At 36.8% G+C, this 23,527-nt stretch overlaps 1 protein-coding gene across 1 annotated transcript in view; it reads left to right on the top strand.

The window, feature by feature from the left end:
* LOC138701512 (calcitonin gene-related peptide type 1 receptor-like) overlaps positions 1-23,527 on the top strand; it is a 1,012,748-nt gene that overhangs the window by 942,725 nt on the left and 46,496 nt on the right. The window contains exons 3-6 of the mRNA XM_069828480.1: positions 1,232-1,301; positions 1,378-1,491; positions 14,221-14,309; positions 22,828-22,963. Coding sequence (XP_069684581.1) covers positions 1,232-1,301; positions 1,378-1,491; positions 14,221-14,309; positions 22,828-22,963 — 409 coding nt within the window. The remainder of the gene's footprint in view (positions 1-1,231; positions 1,302-1,377; positions 1,492-14,220; positions 14,310-22,827; positions 22,964-23,527) is intronic.

Below are 23,527 nucleotides of genomic sequence, written 5' to 3' on the forward strand. Positions count from 1 at the left end.
GTAAACAGTCACACAAGGTCACATGCTCTTTACTCCCCGTATGGTTTATCAGCAGGAGTGAGGCAACAGGCTAAGCCATGTTTACATTCTCAAACTGTCAATTGTGCTGGCTGTACGTACTGCTATAATGGTATGCAGCGTTGCTACGTAATGCACTTAATTTTCTGGCAAAGCTCAAACTTCTCATTTGTCGTATCAAAAACATCGACTAAATTTGTTCGTAATGATTCGATGACTAACTCGTGAATTTACTGCGACTTAAACGTAAAAAAAAAAAATAAAAATAATATTCTAATATATTTTAAATTAACAAAGCTGGCCACACTGCGATGCATCTACCTACCCCGTCAACATTCAGACACGCCGTGCCATCGTTTATTTAACCTGGGTCCACCCCATCCAAATCCACAGGCGAGATGGTAGCCTATACCGTAACGGGTCTTACTGATCTTTGCAGACATGTCCCAGACCATGGGACAAAGCTTGTCTTAGTAAATTATCGATCACTAACATTAGTAGGGGTCAGGTATCTTTGAACGCCAGTGTACATACGTAACTTCTATGGTCCGTCCCAGGATTCTGTAGAGTGACTTGGCGCATATGGGGGCGGAGTCTATCTGTGCCAGAATGTATTGCAGACAGTATCAGCTCGAGGTCGCTAAGGGGTAAGATGCTCGTGGTAGAGAGTTAAGAAAGAAATCATCCACTCCCTGCAAGCGATTGGTAGCTTCGTTCACCCAATATCTCCCTCCAGAGCGGTTATTGGCCCTAGCCCTCCCACATACCACTTGCGCAGAGGTCTTATTTTGTTTTTCTACTCTACAGATTCCTGGGACGGACCATAATTACTCGCGTCTGTGATTTAGTACTAGCTCGCTCGTCCTACATCTAGGCAGTCAGGGTTCCATACGGCCAGGCTGTGATGAAATTTGTTGTAGCTAAAACAGAATATTACGGTTACGGAAGGCTGGAAAGAAACACGTAATACAACGGATGGAAGAACCAGGTTATGAATTCATGTTACCGGTAACTCATTTCACAAGGGTTTGCAATACACCTACTTGGGCTGCACTACGTAAGGAATGACCACGTCCCAACCTGTGACATTTTATCATGGGGATTTTCTTCTATCTAACACTAGACCAGTAAACTCATAAATGTTGATATGCAATCGTCCAGGGAACTAACAAGTGAATGCTCGTTTTCTAAACTCTTCTTGCTTTTGTTGCAGATGGCAGACAATTCGCAGATCGCGTACCAGCTCAAGGCGGGCTACAAATGCTCCCAGATGCAGGAAGAAGGTGCGTAGAGTCGGGGGTAAGACTGTATCTGCTCCTTTCGTTGGTAGACATGATTCGAGCCCCTCACTGTCCGCAGGTTCGGCGCTGTGCAGTGCGGAATTCGACGGGGTCGTGTGCTGGCCGCCCACCCACGAGGGGGACACCGCATCCCAGCCCTGCCCTGGTTACTTGCCCACCAACCTCTCCCTTGGTGAGTCTGTAATTTATGTTTTTAAATGCGGTGTTAGCAATATGTTAATCCGTTTTCCCTGCCTTGATTCATTATACAAGTTATATCTACGAATAGTGTAGAAAACAGTTTGTAGTGCCGAGACTTCACAAATGAGGCAATCTCTTCTTGACTGACATCAATAATGACCGCGTCTATGACGCAAGTGCAAGTGCGATGGTCTTAAATTTCCGGCCAGGTTGTAGTGGAATTTGTGATGGATAAGGCAGACGTTGCAGAGAATTTTTCTCGGGGTACTCTCGCTTTCCTCCATTATTCCACCAACCACTCTCCACCTCTTCCACATTTCATCTCTCATCTGCAATAGTAAAAATAGGCCGGGGTGAGGTATTGAGAGTAGTACGGCTTTCCTATGCTGATATAGCAAGGCCTTAGGGCTCCGGGTCCTGGGCCTTATCAGGCTACTCGTCCGCGAAACGGAACCTGGCTCTATTAGAGGCTGAGGCAGGATGGCCCACCTGTTGGTGTCCGATCCATCAATGCCATTCAGACCACCTGTCGCATGTAGGGAAAATCATCGCACATAAAGGGCGTACAATGAACCAAAGCATGCTAAGTGTATGGACCCCAAAAAGTAAAAAAAATTAATAATAAATTCAAATTACCCAACATAAGATTAATTTACATTAATTGAATTTATTAACTGTAGGCCAAACTATCACGAATTTTATCTGGCTTTAAAAATGTGTCATAATTAGAGTCTTGCGTTTGGTTACTTTGAATATAAGTTAGATGTGCTTCGATCATACTAGCTTCTCTTGGTGCAGAGAGCAAGTTCCAAGTCAGAATTTCACGCTGCAGTTCAGCAGTCTTCCTACAAGTTCGGTATTGTGTGTTTACATCTGTTCATTCGTGTACCTTTATCTATAAGTCCGTGAACAACAGGAATAGTATTCTTGTACAAAATGCCACTTGGACTTCATAACAACACTAACATAGTATTTATTTAAAGGCAGCTTATATATATATATGCAATAAAAGATTATTTTTACTGAGGACAGACAAGAACAAAAAAAAATTTGGTGCCAGCACTTTATTTTCAGGAGCCACCATATTTTATCCACACATAAAACGACAAAACCATTCGAGCTAAGATGAAAATACATCCGAAATACAAACACACGCTCTCACAGACGCTCTTAAGGTGTGTAAAACAATATCTTGAGATGCGCAACAAAATGCAACGATATTAACGTATAAAGCACATTCAAATTTCTTCCTATAACCACTTTTGTTAACATGTAATTGGTCGTAGTGTCAAAAAAGAAGTCGAAGGCTTAAACGATTTTGAACTCAATCAACAATTTAGGCGCCATATATGTTTTTTTATTCGCCATGGCTACCTGGCGCCTGGAATTTGTCTACCCCAGATTTTTACAATAAGTAAAACGTATCCAGATACTGTAGATCTACTAATTAAAGTTTGTAATTAACAAATGAAAAAATATGTCAGCATAACCTCAAAATAAAACAAATATCAGTGCTTGCTTTACGAGTCTCTACACATTAAAATCAACCAATGTAAATATTTTAAGTGTTTCAAATGAAAAATGTTCTCTTCTTTCTGATAAAATACATTTTCTTCTTTTCTAATGACGTGCTCGCTACCAAATTCTGCTATTGGACCTGAACTAAGTGGTGTTGAATGCCGTCAACCTATACTCCATTCATACCTACACTATTGCGGGTTGCTTGGAGGCTAGGTAAACAAACGCAGGAATCTAGTCATGATACACATAAAGAACAGCAACAAAACAGACGCATACAGGACGTACTTAATCATAGTCCGAAAATTCCAAAGTTAGTAGACCGAGTGACTACCGACTCCCTCCCGTGTTAATTTTTCTTCCCGATTCCCTCCGAAGCAGTAGTTGTAAATATATCGATTCCCTCCGCGCCAAAAAGGAGCTGCTGGAATTAAATACTCCGATTCCCACCCGTAATGTCTGGATGACTGGGTGGATGGGTGTCATGGTATATCTGTTTTTGGTTGCATATCGTTGCGGACATGAATGCTCTAAGTACACTAGTGTCCATGTAAGCAGTCCATCTGTTAGTGAATCTAAAAACGTAATGTTTTCATTTAGAATTAACTACTAGAAAGTGTAGAAAATATTGGTTCATAAAAGTGTTCTCGACTACTTCCAACAATATTTGAACTTTCTTTATGCATCTAAGTACACATGCACATAAATATACAGGACAATTCAGAACTTATGTTACAGAAGAATACAGTATATAGAGGATACTAAAACAAACATGTTTCATTAAGCAATGGGTGTTCTATTTCGCACCAGTACGGCGCTACACTTGTTTCATTCTTATGTTTGGTAGGCAATCATTCATTCAAGGGCCAGTGGTTTGACTCTTTGATGACTAAACTTTCAATGTAAAACAACAGACAATGACGCTTGACAACTTGTGCATTACAGAAGAGCTTCGAACTGACGCCAACTTTCTTGTAATGTAAAAACACTGGCATCGTCGAAGCATTGACTGCCGCACGTGTTCAAATATGTCAGGTGTAATATGTAGGCCTATAGTGTTACAGGCGTCGAAAATTCATGGAAGATCATCGACATGGTCTACAGGTGTGGCATACACTAAGGCAGAGGTCTCCAAAAAGTGTATTGTCACTCGTGAACCCGATGCTGCCAGCCGAACACAGTGTGCTGTAATGGTAGAGAAGGGGGGAGAGACTCGTATCATGGATAAATATATAACAGGATGCGAAACTGCGGTCAGCACCATCTGGCGTCAGGAGGCTGAAATAAGATGATCAGCGCCCAACGTCATTGGTGGTGAACATTAGAACTACATGTTAGATACATTACCCAGAGTTCTCTATTTATCTATTCGAGATATTGCTCGAGGAGACAAGATGGCAGACAGAAACTTTCTAATAAGTGAACATAAAGTGGTACTACGTGTGTGTATAAGCAGCGTATGTTAAACAGTGATGTTTATGGACGTTGTAAAAATAGTGTTGTTGAATGTGTTGTAAAGTAATAGTAATATAATAAATTGAACTATCTAAGTAGTTCTTGCAGACTTTTCCATTGCACTGTACAATAAATACCCAAAGAATACAATCCCAATTATCTAACCTTTTGCTTTATTTTTTGTCTCTGTCTGGTTATATTTTAATTGGGTAGTGTAAAATAGATCGTCTCTTTTATCTTCCTGTTGGCTCCGGTAAGAATTTTCAGTAGAAGATCCTGTGAGGAATAAAAATGTAAATGTTTTATTTTAAATATCGATGAGGGTGGGAGGGAATACTTTCTGCACAGTTTAACATTTTTGTCACCAGGTGCGCTGCTAAATGCATAGAGTAATCAGTTACTCTTTTTGCTACTTGGTGCGCTGCTAGATGTAAAAACGCCCCTCCGCCCAACAGGTGGCAGCAAGATCAATTTCTACAACAGCGCCTCTAGTACGTGTTACGGGAAACTCAGTAAGTTTCGCATCCTATTATACAGTAATATTCATCCATGCTCGTACCTCAACAGATGGGAGCGGTCAGTGGGGGACTGCGGCAACGATGTGCTTATGTGTACAATTAATATAAAAAAGATAAGAAATATCATACGTTTGTATATTATTTTGGCATACTATGAAGCTTCTACTTTTGATTGGGGAATATTAGTGAGCAAATACAAACATGAAAAATGGTATAATTAATTTGCATAAGCTGCACTTTTCAAGCATCTAGTATTGCCACAAACGATGTAACACGATTGTACATGTCGACTATATTCTGATTGTATCCTTGCAGATGACAATTCAAATTGTTGAAATGATCCGAAATATCAACAAGAAATGTTAAATCAGTAACCTACAGTTCATCTTCCAACTCCTGAATGTTCTTCCGCTGTAAATTAAAGGGAAAAATTAGTTGCAATGAACAAAACAACACCGAAGAATTTTCCCGCGACTAAGCCACCTAATCTCCATATTCCTCTCTTAGGGCTAATTGCTCCAACAGCTTACGAAATTTGCGTTATTTTAGGGAGAACCGTTTAATTGTGTTGACCGTTCGTACGATCACATCCATCACCTACTTCATATTTACAACTTTACACCACAGTGCTTCCTGGTGAATTAAACAATGCAAATATGTTATATTTACAGGGAATCCCTGATCATTCAACCATTTGTTTAGCCTGCCCACCAATCCTGTCCGTTTACCAGTCATGGCTGGAGCTCCATCTGTTGCTATTGACACAAGTCGTTGCAGATTCAACCTCTTCTGTTCTATGGTGCCTTTCAGAACTGGAAAACATCTTCTCCAGTTGTATTTTCTTCGAGAGTAATTAAATCTAGAAGATATTCAGACATAATAAAATGTTCATTAACTCCTCGGATGAAAATGGCTAGGTGAGCTTTGTCATTTCTATCTGTGCTTTCGTTCAATGCAAGTGAGTAAGCTACAAACTGGTTAATTGTGGTTTCGACTTCAGATTCAGTTACATTTGCAATATTGCAAATCCTTTTCTGAACTGTGTTTGGAGAGAATTTAATTTTCTTAAACTTTTGACTTTGTACTGGATACAGTATTTTAGTAACGTCCTGTATGCACGATTTTACAAATGCTCATTCTGTAAAGGGCTTCAGTGATTTTCCAATATTTCAAGTTAGAACATACAGTAGCTAGCAAGAAGCTTTTTTTTTATGATTGAGGATACGTGTGTGATTTGTGTTTGTATTTTGTTTTAAATTTATCAAAATATTTGTACGTATTTCACCTAAACTGAAACGAAAAACTATAAGTATGTAATGCGAAACCGAGTATGAACGTATTGTAATATACTGACAATTATGTATAACCAACAGTTATACAGACGTCCCAAAGTAAATTATTTTCACATGTCCAACATACCTGTAATTGTATGATATTCTTTGTAAAGAGCCGAGTAGTGTTTCACATGTTGAATTTTAACATACCCTTAAGAAGTTTCGAACAAATTAGGCCTAAACATGTCATATTCTTCCCACTAACACAAAAAAAAATTCTCTTCTCATTCATCCTTGAATATACTACGTCCATGAATAGAAGACATTGTGAAACGGTCGAATACGCCGACCAATACAATGATAATGGCAGTCCACCACTACTCTTCGTTTGCGCGTAAACATTGAGTACTGTACAGATGGGGATGGGTGAGGCGGAGCGCGCTCATTACGTGCTGGCTTCGGTTCCGTTCAGGGGCTTACTCGCGACTACTCTTTTGGAGACGTCTGCACTAAGGTCTTCAGATGTTACAAGAAGTCAAGTTAATTAAGATCGGTGATGTTTGTGACGATGAGACTGGACCTTGATAACCAATCCTTCACCAATAATGTTGCCGTCAGCTGTTGCCTTGCCACAAGACTGAAGTGCGCAGGAGCTCCGTCATGCTGGAACGATGTATTGGCGAATACTGCAAGCGGTATCTATTCCAATAAAATGGACAGGGTGTTTTGCAAAAAGTGCCTATAATTTTCTTCCCTTAAGCGATTTGGCATGACATGTGGACAGAGTAGTGTGTCGTTAATGATGCCACACCACACATTGACACTAAATCGCACTTGATGAGAACTGACTGCAATGCAATATGGATTTTTCTACTCCCAAATGTGCTGGTTGTGTGTGTTAAAAATACCATACCGTGTGAAAGTTGCTTCATCAGTGAACAACACGTAACTTGCGAACTGGTGTATCACTGCGCTTTGATGCGAAAACCAAACGCACATCGGCTAGTTCTCTCAGGCCGTAACGTTCCAGTTTTCTTAATGTTGACTCTCTGATGACTGGTCTTTCAATAAATGTACCTAGAAACAACAGACAATGACAAACCAAAGCGTATAACAACAACAAACAATCACAGTGTGGCAAATAGTCACAACAACTAAAATAAGTGCAGCTCCATACCGGTGAGAAATAGGACTCACATTGATTAATGAAAAAGTTTGTTTTGTATCCTCTATCTATCATATGCTTCTGTAACATAAGTTCTGAATCACTCTGTAAATATAAGTCGATAATAAAGACACCAATCGATTCGGTCGTTTACTAGGCCTACATTTGTCCTTAATTTTATGTTGGTAATACTGAGTGAGTTAAAGGGGGTGTGGCATGTTCATTCGTTATACCAGTGCATTGGAGTGTAGACAATGGCAGACGTGAAAAAAATCATAAGTGAAAGGGGCAAGGAATTAATTGTGTTGTGGAACTACAAATTTAGCTTCCAAAAAATATTGAAGGATGGTGTTAGGATGTGGACGTGTGTGTTGAAAACCTGTAAGTGATTTTTAAAAATTAATTCAAACGATGAAGTGTTCATAGAACAAAACGTGCAACATAGTCATGACTGTAAAAATTATGGAAAATTACACAGACAAATTGCAGGGTTGGTTCCGATCTCCGATAATGAATTTGAATAACATCATGTGCGTCACGAGTCACACGAGCTGAACTGTAGCGCGAAGGGATAGACCAGTAGTGAGTGATCTCATAGTCAGAGTGCACGGCGACTCACAGCAGAAATTTTCAAGAAAATCCAGCCTTTTTTGGGAAGGGTATATAACAACCCTTTCCGATGTCAAGTACAGGTAAGTGAAAATAAAAGAAGCCTGCAATAAACGAGGTTTCGTTATTTCCAAGAAAGACGTCTTCTGTGTACTTAATAAGATTGGTAAAGCTCGAATGGAATTAATTTGTATCATCTCATGGGACGCAGCGACTTGTGACTGGAAGTGGATTTGTTTGCTTTTTCCACTCTGGAATTAATCCCATCCGAGCTTTGCTAGTCTTATTAGATATACACAAGACACCTTTCTTGGAAATAACGAAACCACGTTTTTTTACAGGCTCCTATGATTTTCACGTAACTGTACTCGTCATTGGAAAGGGTTGTTATGAACCCCTCCCAAAAAGGCTCGATTTTCTTGGGCATTGCTACTGTGATACACCGTGCACTCTGATTATGAAATCACTCACTATTGGTCTGTCACCTTTCGCCGCAATTCAGCAGTCGATGTGATTCCCGACGCACATGACGTCATTCAATTTCGTTATCAGAGATCGGAAACAACTCTGTATTAGAAATGGCATTAAAAGAAAATCAGTTGCAGATATAAGTGAACGTCCACCCAAGTACAACTATAAATAAAGATGGGCAAAATCCAACATGGCTGACGAAAACTACCAAAACGTTCTGCCAACTATTAAGTTAAAATGTCACCAAACATCACAAAATCAAAGACGAAAAATCAAACATACATTCATATTTTTAAAGAAGAACAAGCCCTTCAAAAAATATGTTTAATTTTTCATCTTTGATTTTTATGGAGTTTGGTGGCATTCGAACATTATAATTGGTAGTACTTTTCTGGCAGTTTTCGTTCGCACTTTACCCCCATAAATCACTAAAACACAAAACAAAACAATAATTTATCACCTCATCAAACTAAATTCCTCACTGACGTCTTCAATGACAACCACTTACTTCACTTCCATTATGACAAAAGCTTCAAGGCAATCTAAACTTGCAGCCAACAAAGAACTAAACCAACACTTTGTAGTAGTTAACTTCACTTAACTAAACCATGTATTTACACAAAATGAAACTCTCTTTGAACTCTTATTACACCTTAACTTGTACGGAAAATTCAGTAAATAATTCCTTGGAACCTTACGAACAATTTTCTCCTCAACAATCGACACAATTCTTATGCACCAGCGAAAAGAATAAACCAAAATAGACACAAAATTTAATACTTTGTTCTATGTTCACACATCTTTCACAGATGTCATAAAATGACAAACTTTCAATGACTTTAGCCATCAAACACAATATAACACCACTCACGTCAAACAACCAATAACAACTTACTGACGTCATTATCCATTCAAAATTAACGAAAATACTAGAATAAATGATGACAACTGTAACAAATCAAATCGAAGGAAAATCATAAAATGACAAACTTCCAATAGCATTAGTCAGCAAAATAGTATAACACCACTCACGCCAAACAACCAAGAACAACTGACAACGTCATTACCCATTCAAAATTAGCGAAAATTCTAGAATAAATGACAACTATAACCAATCAAATTGAAACAACATCACGGCGACACCTCGTATAAAAACCTAGAACTAACATATAAAAGTACTAAAAATCACTAACATTTAACTCTAAAGTAAAAAAGTTGGTAATACTTACTACATCCAACCAGGTGCCCGTCTTCTATGAAATTACCGAAATGGCATTAAAAGAAAATCAGTTGCAGATATAAGTGAACGTCTACCCAAGTACAATTATAAATACTTACAAACAAAAAATGAACTATTTAAAGAATAAAAATGAAAAATTAGATAATGGACAGATCAATCTTCCGCAATATTGCATTGCCATGTCCTACAAAGTCCTTCCTATTTTTTTTTTTTTTTTTTTTTTAGTAGAAGATTAAACACACCGAAAGAATGGATTGATTATTTCCTTTATATCCTAAGACAATCAGTCGACATGATCAATTAACATGATTTTTAAACACACCAAGGGATTGGTTATTTCAGTTATAGCCTTGATAGTCCTAAGTCTGTGTAAAGTGTGACAGTAAAGGCATGAAGGGACTCGGACTACACTAAATTCAAACAACAAAAAATTGGGAGGGAATTAGACTGTACTTTTTTGGGCAGGGAATCAGAACCCGAGTAGACCTACCTCTTGTGCAGTAATTTACTTGGACTAAAGAACTTCAAACTCGTTCTTTCTTTAGTTAATGGTTTGTTTTCAATATTTTTGTAATAGCTAATTAGAGTATGTATATCCTGTGCAGTAATTGATTTGGACTAAAGAACTTCAAATACATTCTTTCTTTAGTTAATGGTTTGTGGTCCATATGTTTGTAATAGCCAATTACTGTAGGCTATGTATGTCATGTGCACTAATTGACTTGGACTATAGAACTTGAAACTTATTCTTTCTTCAGTTAATGGTTAGTGTTCCATATGTTTGTAATAGCTAATTACAGTATGTATTTCCTGTACAGCAATTGACTTGGACTAAACAACTTCAATCTCATTCTTTCTTTAGTTAATGCTTTGTGTTCCATATGTTTGTAATAGCTAATTACTTTATCTATTTCCTGTGAAGTAATTGATTTGGACTGAAGAACTTCAAACTCATTCTTTCTTTAGTTAATGGTTTGTGTTCTATATGTTTGTAATATCTAATTACAGTACGTATTTCCTTTGCAGTAATTGACTTGGACTATAGAACGTTTAACTCATTACTTTTTTAAATAATTTTTTTTTCATATATTTGTAAAATATTATATTAATTAAACACTAAGTTAGTAACTGAACAACTAGGTCTCTACAGTATCTTTATTTTTTCAATTGTCGAAATAATCCTGTTGCAGTAAATTCTCTATAATTCGGACTTCACTAACTCAGACTGGACTTTCCTCCAAATAGTCCGAGTTAGTGATATTCTAACGTACTGTGTGAGCAAAGGTTGGTTATACCGCAGCGCCGCAAGATATTACTTCTGTGATCTGGCACGTTCGTAGAGACATTTTTACATCTAAGTTTATGGCAGTTAAGAGCTCGGAGTAACGAAGAGGACATGAGTTCTTAGTTTCAGGTGTTGAGATGTTAGTGTTTAAAGATTGAAAGTATGAGCAAAATGTCCTACTATATTAAGGATTATCTTGCATAAAAAGCATTTATGTATTTTCACGTGAGTTAACCTACTCGGGTTGTGAAATTCAATGATTTCGTGAAATGTTGCATTATTATTGTTTCACGTCACCAAGCGATCTGTTTAATCGAGAGGCAGATGTTTTAAAATAATATAAGAAGCACTGCCAACGGCGAGAAACTTTCGATTGGGAATTGCCTTTCTCATTCCCCTAAAAACCACTTAGTTGTGTTTTGCAGGTAGTAGGTATGTCTTATGGTTCTAGGTGAGATGCTAAACAATTATTTTAATAAATATCAGACAAACTTAGTTTAAAAGACAAAGTATATACTGTAAATCAAATCCACAAATCCTGGAAAAACCTAAAAATAACATCCGCAAAAATATTGCCTCAATTTCTCAAATGTAACTGCAACGAGTAACGGATAATTTCATAAACAAGTGCCAAAAATGTTTAGCAAACTAAAGCGAACACTTTTAGCGTCTCCTGCTTAATTTATCTGAGAAAATGATGGCTGAAGTGCTTACACAAATATTTAATATATTTTTAATGAATAGTTTAATTTGGACTGATATATCGATGCGGATTTGTTTCAGAACTGGTATATGGGCCTAACTGCGCGTTCGTTCCTAGAATAATTGTTACGAGGAAGTGTAACGAAATCTTGTTAAATAATTTACATGCGTGCAGCAATACGTAGGTTGTAATCAGTGTCTTCAGGTTGTGCAAAATGTGTGATGTGATGGGTTGAATGTTGTAATAAGCATCAAAGATTTTCATTTTTCCATAAAGAAGTAGGAAATGATTATCTTAGAAAGCATGATGAAATGTTCAGATAGTCAATATAATATGATATAATATAATATAATATAATATTGTTTTATTAATTCAGTCTAATTGACATATCACAAATATAAAAAAAGTCAATGACACTTACCCATGTAAGTGATCATTGTGTATTATACAAATTATAAAAATCAAGCAAACGTTTTCGCCCTTCGGGCATCATCAGACTTTTTTACATACAATATCCACAATAAGAGACAAAATGTACAAGATATTGTATGTAAAAAAGCCTGATGATGACCGAAGGGCGAAAACGGTTGCTTAATTTTTATAATTTGTACAATACACAATGATCACTTACATGGGTAAGTGTCATTGATTTTTTATATTTGTGATATGTCAATTAGACTGAATTAATAAAACAATATTATATTATATTATATCAGGAAATGATTAGTTGAAAACCTGATACACCAGTGTACACTAACACAATGTCTACACTTAATGATATGTTGCAAGTTTCCCTTTCTTTTCTATCATATGTAGATATACAGGGTGACCCAAAAAAAACCTCCCACATTTGAAAGACGAATAAAACAAAATGTATTGCAGATAGGAACTTGCTCATTAAAAATATAAACTAGTATTGAAAATAGTTTGTAAACTAAGAACTGTGTTATGAGTTGATGTGTTTTTGAGTAGTGGTGAAGCATATTTCCATTTAAGTGATTGTTTAAACAAACAAAATGTCAGCTAATGGTCTGATCGTAACCCCGAATTCTGCACGAAAGACCATTGCACTCTGATTAAGTGCCTGTTTTTTGTGCAGTTTACAGAGATGGCATTATTGGTCCATATATTTTTTTTTAAGAGGAGGGTATAACAGTAACGGTCACGTCCCACCGTTACATTGCCATGCTTGAAAACGTCTTACGGATTTAACTTCACAACTTAGAACTGGAAATCTTGATGTGTGGTTCCAACAAGATGGCGCTACAGCGCACACCGCTGGGATATCAATGAGTGTGCTCAGAGACCTGTTTCCTGGAAAACTGACCTCGTTACGCCGGGATTTGCTTGGCCGCCCCGATCACCAGACCTCGCTCCAAATGATTTTTTTTCTTTGAAGTCACCTTAAAGCTAAGGTTTACACACATCGGCCCCACACTCTTGCCGACCTCAAGAGAGTAATTCAAGCGGAGGTAGCAGCTATTCCACAAGATATGACACGTCGGGTGATGATAGAATTTCAGACATCGTCTTGAAATGTGTATTGCTCGCAATGAACAACACTTACCAGACATCATTTTCAAAACATAGTCATTACAAACTGTTGTCATACCCATTGCATATTTTTGAATAAACAAGTTTCTCTCTGCAATCCTTTTTGTTTATTATCCTTTCAAATGTGAGAGGTGATTTTTGATCATTCTGCACCAATAATCCTAATGGAGTTTCAAAACCATAGAGTCAAACACTACGGAAACATGTGATTTACAGCGTAAAACTTCTATGGTTCAAATATTGGATTTAGAAGTCCATTATTCAACCCATCTCTTCTTCAGACGTCGCATGTTTCTCCGTTTCATTGGGCTATACTTGTTTCATATTCACTCTTTACACAAGATTTAGTGATTGCTTGCTTTATCATTTACACTCTGTTCATTTCTTAACTTTTCGTTGCTTGTGATCCCAGTACGAATATTAATTATGTTATTTGTTACCTACTTCCATCTTTTTCTGCCATTATCCGAACTTTTCTTCCCGTTAACAGGTTGTTATTCGAACAACAATGACAGTAGATTAGGTTAAATTTCGACGTTAACCGAAATTAATTGCAATTAACAGAGAACAATTACGAGTAGGGACAACGATAATCAAAGTTGTAGCATGCTACAATTTGATGTTCAGCATGTTCAGATTCTTGGAATGTTGCATCTTCAATAAGCGAGATGGAAGAAATAGGGCGGAAGAAGCTGGATGCATACACCTCGTTAGTTTAGAAACATTGCCTGAGTGCCTAATTAAGAGGCTTGTCGTCGCATCACTTACAAGCTACGAGACGAAACAGTTAACCCAGATTAACTTGCAGTGAGGCGTTGTAATTACGAGGGAGGAACGGCCTTGAACTTGCCTCCTCGAATTGGATAAGTAAAAGATTGCGAGTTATCCGTGAGAACATGCAGGGGTAACCAAGAATCTCTGTGTTGCAGTGAACCGAACATGCCTGTCCAACGCGTCCTGGGAGAGCAGCGAGTCCCTCAACTATACGGCGTGCGGCCTGGACAGCGAGTGCGTCTCGGTGAGTCATAGGCACAAGCCCATTGCGGCCACTCTGTTCGCCATTAATTTTAGCTGACTAAACTATATATTTCTTTACGTCTATTGTGTCTATTTTAATCGTATTACTTTATCATTGATTGCAAGACATGTTTGTATGTTTTATATATATATATATATATATATATATATATATATATATATATATATAGGTTGTAATGAAAAATGTGGGCAAAATTTCAGGTATGGATTCCTTATATTATGTATAGAAGAAAAATGGTCATACCAACATTGGTTCGAAAATGCTTGGTCTCTGAGTAAGGTCTGTAAGTGTGATCACAGTGTACCCCAGTACGTTTGATTGCTGAAATTATTTTGATGCATTCTGTGTACATTTCCTTAGATGAACTGTTCAAAATGTCAACTTCCTGCTTGAATAGAGACCGCAGCTCGTCGTCTCGTTGACATCTGAATATGCTCCCAAATGCCTGGCATAGTTCTTATTACACTGAACAACAAATTTTTACATTTTGTCTTGCTCCGAAATAAAAATAGATGAATATCACTAATGTGTGTGCCCCAAATCTGAATTTAAAATCCAAATTTCCCCATCATGTACCATTTTTCGGGGAAAGGGAATTGAATTTTTTTATGAAAAAAACTTCTTTTTTATTTTTTCACTGCTACAGATAAAATTACAACAGAGTAGGGATTCAAAATGCCTCATAATACTTGAAAAATGTGTACTGGATACAAACATGATGTTACATAGTTTAAAATACAAAAAAACACAACGACAATAAAGATATTTCATGTGTATAATGAGAAAAATCTCGGAATTTGAACTTGCCACTTAAAAGGTTTTTCTGGATGACTTCCGTTTATAACTAGACCCAAGACTGTCTTTTACAAGGAATAAACTATAGTCTGCAAGCATGCTGGATGATGATCTTTCTTTATATCGTCTTGATGAAATCTTTCCCCATCCTCGTCGCTTACCGCTCCAAGTTTAGGAAGAAAGAAATCCAAATGAGAATGTAAAATGTGTATTTTGAGAGACATATTGCACCCATTTTCTCATATGCACTTAACATGGTTTCCACAAGTTCGATGTAGTTGTCTGCCCTAGAAATTCCAAGGAAATTTGAGCAAACATCTTTGAAAGCGCGCCATGCCATTTTTTTTCTGTAACGAAAAATGTTCCCTCAAACAAATAGTCAGCCATAATTTTGTGAATTTGTGGACCCATGAAAATTCCCTCTTTTAATTTGCCTTCACTCAAACTTGTAAACTTTTCTTTTAAACACTGAAAACCACACCCTTGTTTGTCTTGTCTTGTAGAATTCGCTGATTAAGAGTTCCTTCATTATCCATAGGAATCGAATACACCTAAGACTTTAAGTGACCCCACATAAAGAAGTGCAATGGGTTGAGATCTGGTGACCGTGGAGGACAAGTATGTTCGGATCTAAATAGGACGACGAACTGCGGCTTCTTTCCAGCAGGAGGTGAACATTTTGAATAGTTTAATCTAAGGAAATGTAAACAAAATGTATCATAACAATTCCAGCAAACAAACGTACTAAAGTGAACTATCTCCATATTTCAAACCCTACTCACAAATCAAGTATTTCCGGAACCATATTCATATAACCATTTTTGCTTCTATAATATTATTATGAAGAATCCATACCTGAAGTTTTGCCCACTTTTCTCTTTACAACCTATTATATACCGTACATCTTCAGCGACATCAAATCACTATAATCGTCGTCACACCATCACCATCATCGTTATTAAGTCACCGTCGTCATCGCCATCATCATCATCATAATCATTATCATCATCTTCTTCTTCAACATTACCAGTCCCCAATATTATTATTATTATCATCATCATTATTATTACTATTATTATTCTTATTAACGAGCGCTGGCTTACTGCGGATCGGATTCGAACCCCAGTGATTGCAGAATAGTATTTGTAGTGTACAAAGCCAAGGATCCTTGGCATTTTCCTCGAGTTTCTCCCGTTTCCCTCTATCATTCCACCGTCACTCTATATTTCAACATTTTAATAGTATCTATCCGAAACAATGCGGCCTGATGTAGTATTTTGACTGGCGTGCAGATGACATGAGTTTCGGAAGGCGTAATACGCTTTCCGGGGGTGAAAGGGCACCCTAGTGCGACTTCACGGCCTTGAGCCTATAGACATGTATTACTAGTGGCGCCTTGCCGTGCCAGCGTTTTTTAAGCTTTCATAAGAGACGATACGACTCGTTTCGGTTGGTGTTTATATGTTAAACTGAAAAAATGTTCGATATTATCATTAAATGTGACTTTCAGTCAAAAATAGGGCCTATGGGCAGCTTGTTAAAAAAAAAGTTTACTTGAAAGGGAAATAGGCCCTAATATTTTCGTTAGTGGACATGTGAACATAGTTTAATTACGGCAGAAGTAATTATACAGACGTTTGCAACCTTCTTACCTTACAAAGTAAAATTATATGAAGCATAAAATAATTATAGGCATTAATAATATTATCATCACTATTATTTTATTATTATCATCATTATCATTGCATTGATCTTCATTTACGTAGTACTCCTATTGAAATAAACAGTGTAATTAAACCAATTGCGACCGCAATTTGAAAACTTTCCGAATTCCACAACATGACATCTTTATTTTATTTATTCTGATCGGGGTCGAAATATTTGTAAATATATAATACGTCAGCCTCCTTCAAGGATTAGAAGGGCCAGCAATTAAGACTGTACACTCATTGAACTGAACTTATATTTTTATTATTACTTGCCAAAACGTTGGTAGTCATAGATATTGACATTTTCACAAGAAAGTTATTTTCATTGTTAATTTTCACATAACATGTATGAATGTTTATAAGTTATGCAAAACATATTATGATAGCTGATGTGATATTATTTTCATTCTTGGAAATCCCTTATTAGCCATAACTTCATCTCCGTGTCCAACGTCAGCAGACCATTAACAATTTTGTTATGAATGTATCACTAGCTTTGCCACCACAACAATATAAATTTCTGAAAGTATCGTGGGCTCAAAGACAAGGTTTTGGGGATGACCAGACCTTCTATTTCCAATAAAGTGAACGCTGCATATCCTTGAATTTTTAGTTGGCTCCCATTGAGATCCATTAGGACTGATAATAATAATAATAATAATAATAATAATAATAATAATGATAATCCGAGGCACGACAGCCCATGAAGGACCATGACCGATCAGCTGGCTGCTCTCCTCACGTCCACATGTCGAAACATAGGTGGACGATCATCTAACAGAATGGAGGTATAGTGTGGTTAGCACGATGATCACTCCTCCAGCCATTATAGCTGGCTTTCGTAACCAGATTTCGCTACCTGTCGTAGCTCCCCAAGTGCATCACGATGCTGGGTGGGCACCGGTCCTAGACAATGGCCGAAATTTCATAAGAAAATTCCTTCCCCCATGAGGACTCAAACCAGCGCGCATTCCGTAACGCGAGTCCTAGGCAGGAGCCTTAGACCACGACGTCACGGCGCGGGATCACCAGGACTAAAACTAATAAAATACATTTTACTTATTGATGATATTAAGCTTTATAAGAATAGGGGACTGACATTTTTATAATTTATCATAAAGTTTTTATCATTCATTTAAACAATAACTCCTTACAAAAATTCGGAGTTGGCAATAGTCTAATACTGTATGTGATTTACAGGCCGTATCCACAGTTTGCTTGGTTCTACTTCTGCGCTTTTTGTAAGAAATGTATAAAATACTACATCATCCGTATTATGGTATGTATTACAACTATCGACTACGCAATATTAATATTGCTTTTTTCACGTTTTTTACACTCCATTGAGTAGGCTACAAGAGCTGGAGCTGGAGTGGTAGACCACAAACACGTTGTCGGTGCGATGCCTCTCCTATGTTCTAGGCTCGCGGTGCTGTGCCTAGGGGCCGTATTCATAGACATTCTTAGCGCGGGCTTCCGGTGGATGATCAGCGAACTAACGTTTTTCGTATTCATAAACCAGTGTTAGCGATATGATATGATATGATATGATATGATATGATATGATATGATATGATATGATATGATATGATATGATATGATTACTGTACAAGTAACCAGCCGATAGCTGGGGCTAGTTTAGCACGTCCGTAGCGCGGGCTAGCGAAATGTCTATGAATACGACCCTATATGATTAAATCAACAGATGGCATTATATATATATATATATATATTTATTTATTTATTACAATAACTACTTTCAAGAAAAAGCTAAACGACTTCTTTCGGACGCAGTCAAATTGAAGTTATAGTTATAATCATGATCGAATTTAATATTTTAATTATATTTAGGTAGTATGAGTATTGTTATTATTATTATTATTATTATTATTATTATTACATAATTATTTTTTGTTGTGTTGGGAAAATAAAAAGAATTGTTATTGTATTATATTAATTATGTATTGTATTGTATTAATTATATTTTTAATAATTTCAAGGGAAAAGTTGAGACGGTGTCGGGTGAAGTTCCCGGGTAGCTCAGTTGGTAGAGCGCTGGTACGTTCAACCAGAGGTCCCGGGATCGATACCCGGCCCCGGAACAATTTTTTCCTTGAAATTATTCAAATCTGCTTTACAGGGAGCTTTACCTGAAAGACTAGATTTGCTTAATTATATTTTGTTTATAGCAATATAGTAATTTTCTATCATGCCGGTTGAATGGAAGAGAAGGCGGAATGGCCTTAACTCTGCCAGTTAAAACAAACCATTATTATTATTATTATTATTATTATTATTATTATTATTATTATTATTATTATATCTGACTAATTATATATCTATAAAGAAAGCGACCGTTCGGACTCAACAATCATTCCTAAATAAAGAAATGATAAAACAGAATAAACCTTTGGCTGCGGTACTAGCCTTTTGGCCCAATAAAAAGGGAAAAAGGATGTGATACTTTTCAGCAGACAAATGATTGGTATCTCTTTCTAGTTTTCTTTTTCCTCGAGATCAGTAATCCTAATTTGTAGAACAAATCTGTATGTTTAGTTAAGTTTATTTATACGTGTTTAGAATCTATGGGTATACCAGGAGGCCGTTAAACCTGTATTCAATCGCTCTTCTAACATTTGATCCAGTTCCACTTGCATCCATAATTTTTGTGGAGAATGTGTCATATCCAGTCTCTGTTCAATTTCGTAACTTTTTTGTGACCTAACAAAGTAGGCCTATATCGATCTGTTCTTCTGAGAATTTCCTTGCAGCAGTGTTGAAATTATTACAGTCCATGTTTTCTTATACCTCATTAAGTTAAAAGCTGTTTTAAAATCCCTGACACATTAAATTTAATTAAATTGATCTAACATTTTTTTCACCTTCATGTGGTAAATGAGATTCCATTAAATTGTCGTACTGTTTAATTTCCTATTACTACCTAGCTTTTTATAGGACATCTACCAAAATATCGACTACGCATTTTGATTTTGTGGAAGAAATTTTCATATTCAAATTTTTCAAAATAATGTTTAAAAGAATAATTTTTATTTTAAGTTATATTCTGTTTGTGATATGTATGCATGTACTTAGCTTCTTATGATATTAAAGTTCTTCTTCTCTTGATCAAGATTTTGGCCTCCAAGGCCCATTCTGAGGTTTAGGTTTGTATCATCATGACTTCTTTGGTCTTACCACATTTTTCCTTTTGAGACATTATTGAGAACCTCTTCTGGGAGACTACATTTTTTCTTGCATAAAGCTGAGAAACAGTATGCGGTTTTCTATTTTCTATGTATGATGAAGATCAATAAGAGCAGTTCCTAAAAGGCTAATTTGGCCGTCTCTTCACTGTTGCCAACTAATACCAGATATCACCAAAGAGGGTAAAATCACAATGCCATGTACAATAATAATAGTAATAATAATAATAATAATAATAATAATAATAATAATAATAATAATAGTAATATTGCTATTATTATTATTATTATTATTATTATTATTATTATTATTACTAGTAATATTATTATTAGTTGGTTATTTAACGACTTTGTACCAACTACGAGGTTATTTAGCGTCGAGATTGGTGATAGCGAAATGGTATTTGGCGAGATGAGGCCAAGGATTCGTCATAGATTACCTGGCATTAACCTTGAAGTTGGGGAAAACCTCGGAAAAAACCCAACCAGGTAATCAGCGTAAGCAGGGATCGAACCCGCTCCCGAGCGCAACATCAGGCCGGCACGCAAGCGCCTTAACCGACTGAGCCACGCCGGTGGCTTATTATTATTATTATTATTATTATTATTATTATTATTATTATTATTATTATTATACTATTAACAATAACGGTATCTTACTTATTTACTTATTTACTACATATCATCTTTATGTTGAGAATCGTTTTCTAAATGTTCCAATAATTTGTGAAAGAGTAGGCCTATATTTTCCTCCTGAACTTCTCGCACATTATGTTGTAAATTAATAGATTCATATGATTTACTATTAACATGTATTTTGTCTGACAACATGAAATTCATTGCTTTCACTGAATAGTTTACGATTCACGAAACCTAACCCAAAAAATGTATTTTGTTTGATAACGTGAAATGATTAGTATAAACTCCGAAAACCGAATGCCACTTTGAAATGTATGCATAAAAATACTTATTTAGGCCTAATAATGTTGCTATTCTAGCTTTAATTGCTGTCTCCGTGCGCATTTTCTATCGATCACCCAAGTGCATGTGTCACACAATACGTTATATTTATTTACACTTATATGACTATAATTTTGAATTGTAACCGCAACGCAACACATAAAATAACTATTATGTATTAATATAATACTGATATTAGGCTACTTAATTATTTATTAATGTGTTCGAATTTCACTAGCGTCCAGTAATCGGGACCGACTTTTGGCAGGGATGACGGTATACTTCGACATAAACGATTTCATCAACCACAAATGTCTCTTGGTCTCACCGAAGGATTCAATCGAATATAACTGACATTTCGGCTAACAGTCTGCTCATTTAAGGAAAAGTAGTCTATTGTCGTATTGTAAAACAATGTAATTCAATATTTTAACATTCCGATCTCCATTGATACAAAGAACAGGTTTGTCGAGTGTTGTCTGCCTTCACATATCTCTAATCCTAAATTATTGGAGAAAGTTTGTTCATATTATTTGAAAGTCGGGCGCACAGCAAGCGTGTCCCCGACTTTAGGCACGCAATCAAGTCTCGTCAGTAAGCAAGCGGCTACCTACTGAGACGATTCATTAATAAGTTGAGTGTTTGTTGAGTATGTAACTGCAGAGTGTATTATGGCTAATCATTGATTGTTTCCTACTGAGCAATGTGTATGTTTTAAGATTCATGTGTGTTAACGCAGTCGGCTCATCAAGTTCAATGTGAAATTGAAGAAAGACTGTCGAATGTAAAAGTTCCAGATCGTACAACAATCCATGCTCAATCAATTTCAGGCGACGCGAATAGTTAGGCTAAGAAACCTAACAGACAGCATAGGGTTCTCTCTGAGAAAACATTAGATAATACTGAAGAAAATTCTCCTAAAAATCCATTCGATGCCTTTCACAACCAGCGGGACTTATTTAACCTCCTGGGTTCTGGAGTATAGTATATTATAGTTCATACTTCATACTTCATACATGCATTTAGTTTCAAATTTGCCACCAGGTGGAATCGTCATCAATCACTTCTTTTCTGTGCTTGTCAAGCTCCTTACATCTCTTGGGACTTACAGGAAGCACAAGAAGATCTATTCTATGATTGCAATGCGTTTTTCAACTATTTGTAAATGAAAATGGCGACCAGCAACTCTACGCCAAGGCACCGTAGGACATGCTTTCGAAGTAAGTACATAGTAATCTTTATATTTTAAGGCTAAAACATTATAATATAAGATATACTATGTGCAGAAACTCGAAGTATAGTATAATATATCTCCATTTGTGCCCTAACTGTAACCTGCAAAATGTTTCAGCATTTTTCCTCATTTCAGTGACTTTTTTTTTGAAGTGTTGAATTATATTGAACTTTAAAAGTAAAATAAAAAATTATCAGGACTCAGGAGGGTATGACTTTGTACGAAAAGCTACTAAAGAGAATACAAACCACCAGAATGATATATTATTTTATGTGCAGAAGTACTTCTTCATTAAATCGCTAGCATTTGTTTACAACACAGTTTATTGACAGCTGAACTTCTTGGGAATTGGTAACATTTTACATCTGAAAAAAAAAAAAATTCTTGTTATATTATTACACTTAGAACATAGCAATGGCCAATGACGTATGAATGCTATATTTGTATCTGGTAGACTGTGCTCTCCCTACATAAAGTCGACGGTAATACAGAATGTAAGAAAATGCACTTCCCACTTCTGACCACAAAGGTATGTGGATATTGCGCGACTTCCAGATTAAAACATCAGATACATTTATTGTGCTGTATTGTTTCAGTCCCTGCGACAGCAGTACGAGCGAATTCAGGAGCAGCAGGTTTCCTCCATGCCCCCTGTACCCAACCCGGACGCACAGTTCCTCATGCGCCTGCTCGAGGAGTGTTATGCACGGCGAAAGTTCACCTCGCCTCCAGGTGAGTTAACCACGAAGGATGTTGTGCAAATGACAACAGATTTGCCACTAGCTTTCCCTAATGTTACTGAAACGATCACCGGCTTCTTCATTAGAATTGTGGTAAGTCAGACGTTTAGAAAACTGCGGCACCTATGAAGGTGGAATAATTGTCATATTTTATGTATACCTACATCAATTTCAAATTAATCCACCAAAGCTACAGTGATCTTCTGCTATCATAAGGAGAATTTCCGAAAACAGAACCGGGAAACATTTCATGTAGTAGACCGAAGGGCTTACGATGTAAATACAGAGGGTTGTTTCCGATCTCTGATAACGAATTTGAATGACGTCACGTGCGTCAGGAATCATACGACAGCTGAATTGCGGCGAGAGGTGACAGACCAGTAGTGAGTGATTTCATAATCAGAGTGCACGATGTATCACAGCAGCAATTCCCAAGAAAATCGAGCCTTTTTGGGAGGGGTACATAACAACCACACCTGTGGAGTAACGGCTAGCGCGTCTGGCCGTAAAACCAGGTGGCCCGGGTTCGATTCGCGGTCGGGGCAAGTTACCTGGT

The sequence above is a fragment of the Periplaneta americana genome, chromosome 6, assembly GCF_040183065.1.
Source record: "Periplaneta americana isolate PAMFEO1 chromosome 6, P.americana_PAMFEO1_priV1, whole genome shotgun sequence".
NCBI lineage: Eukaryota > Metazoa > Arthropoda > Insecta > Blattodea > Blattidae > Periplaneta > Periplaneta americana.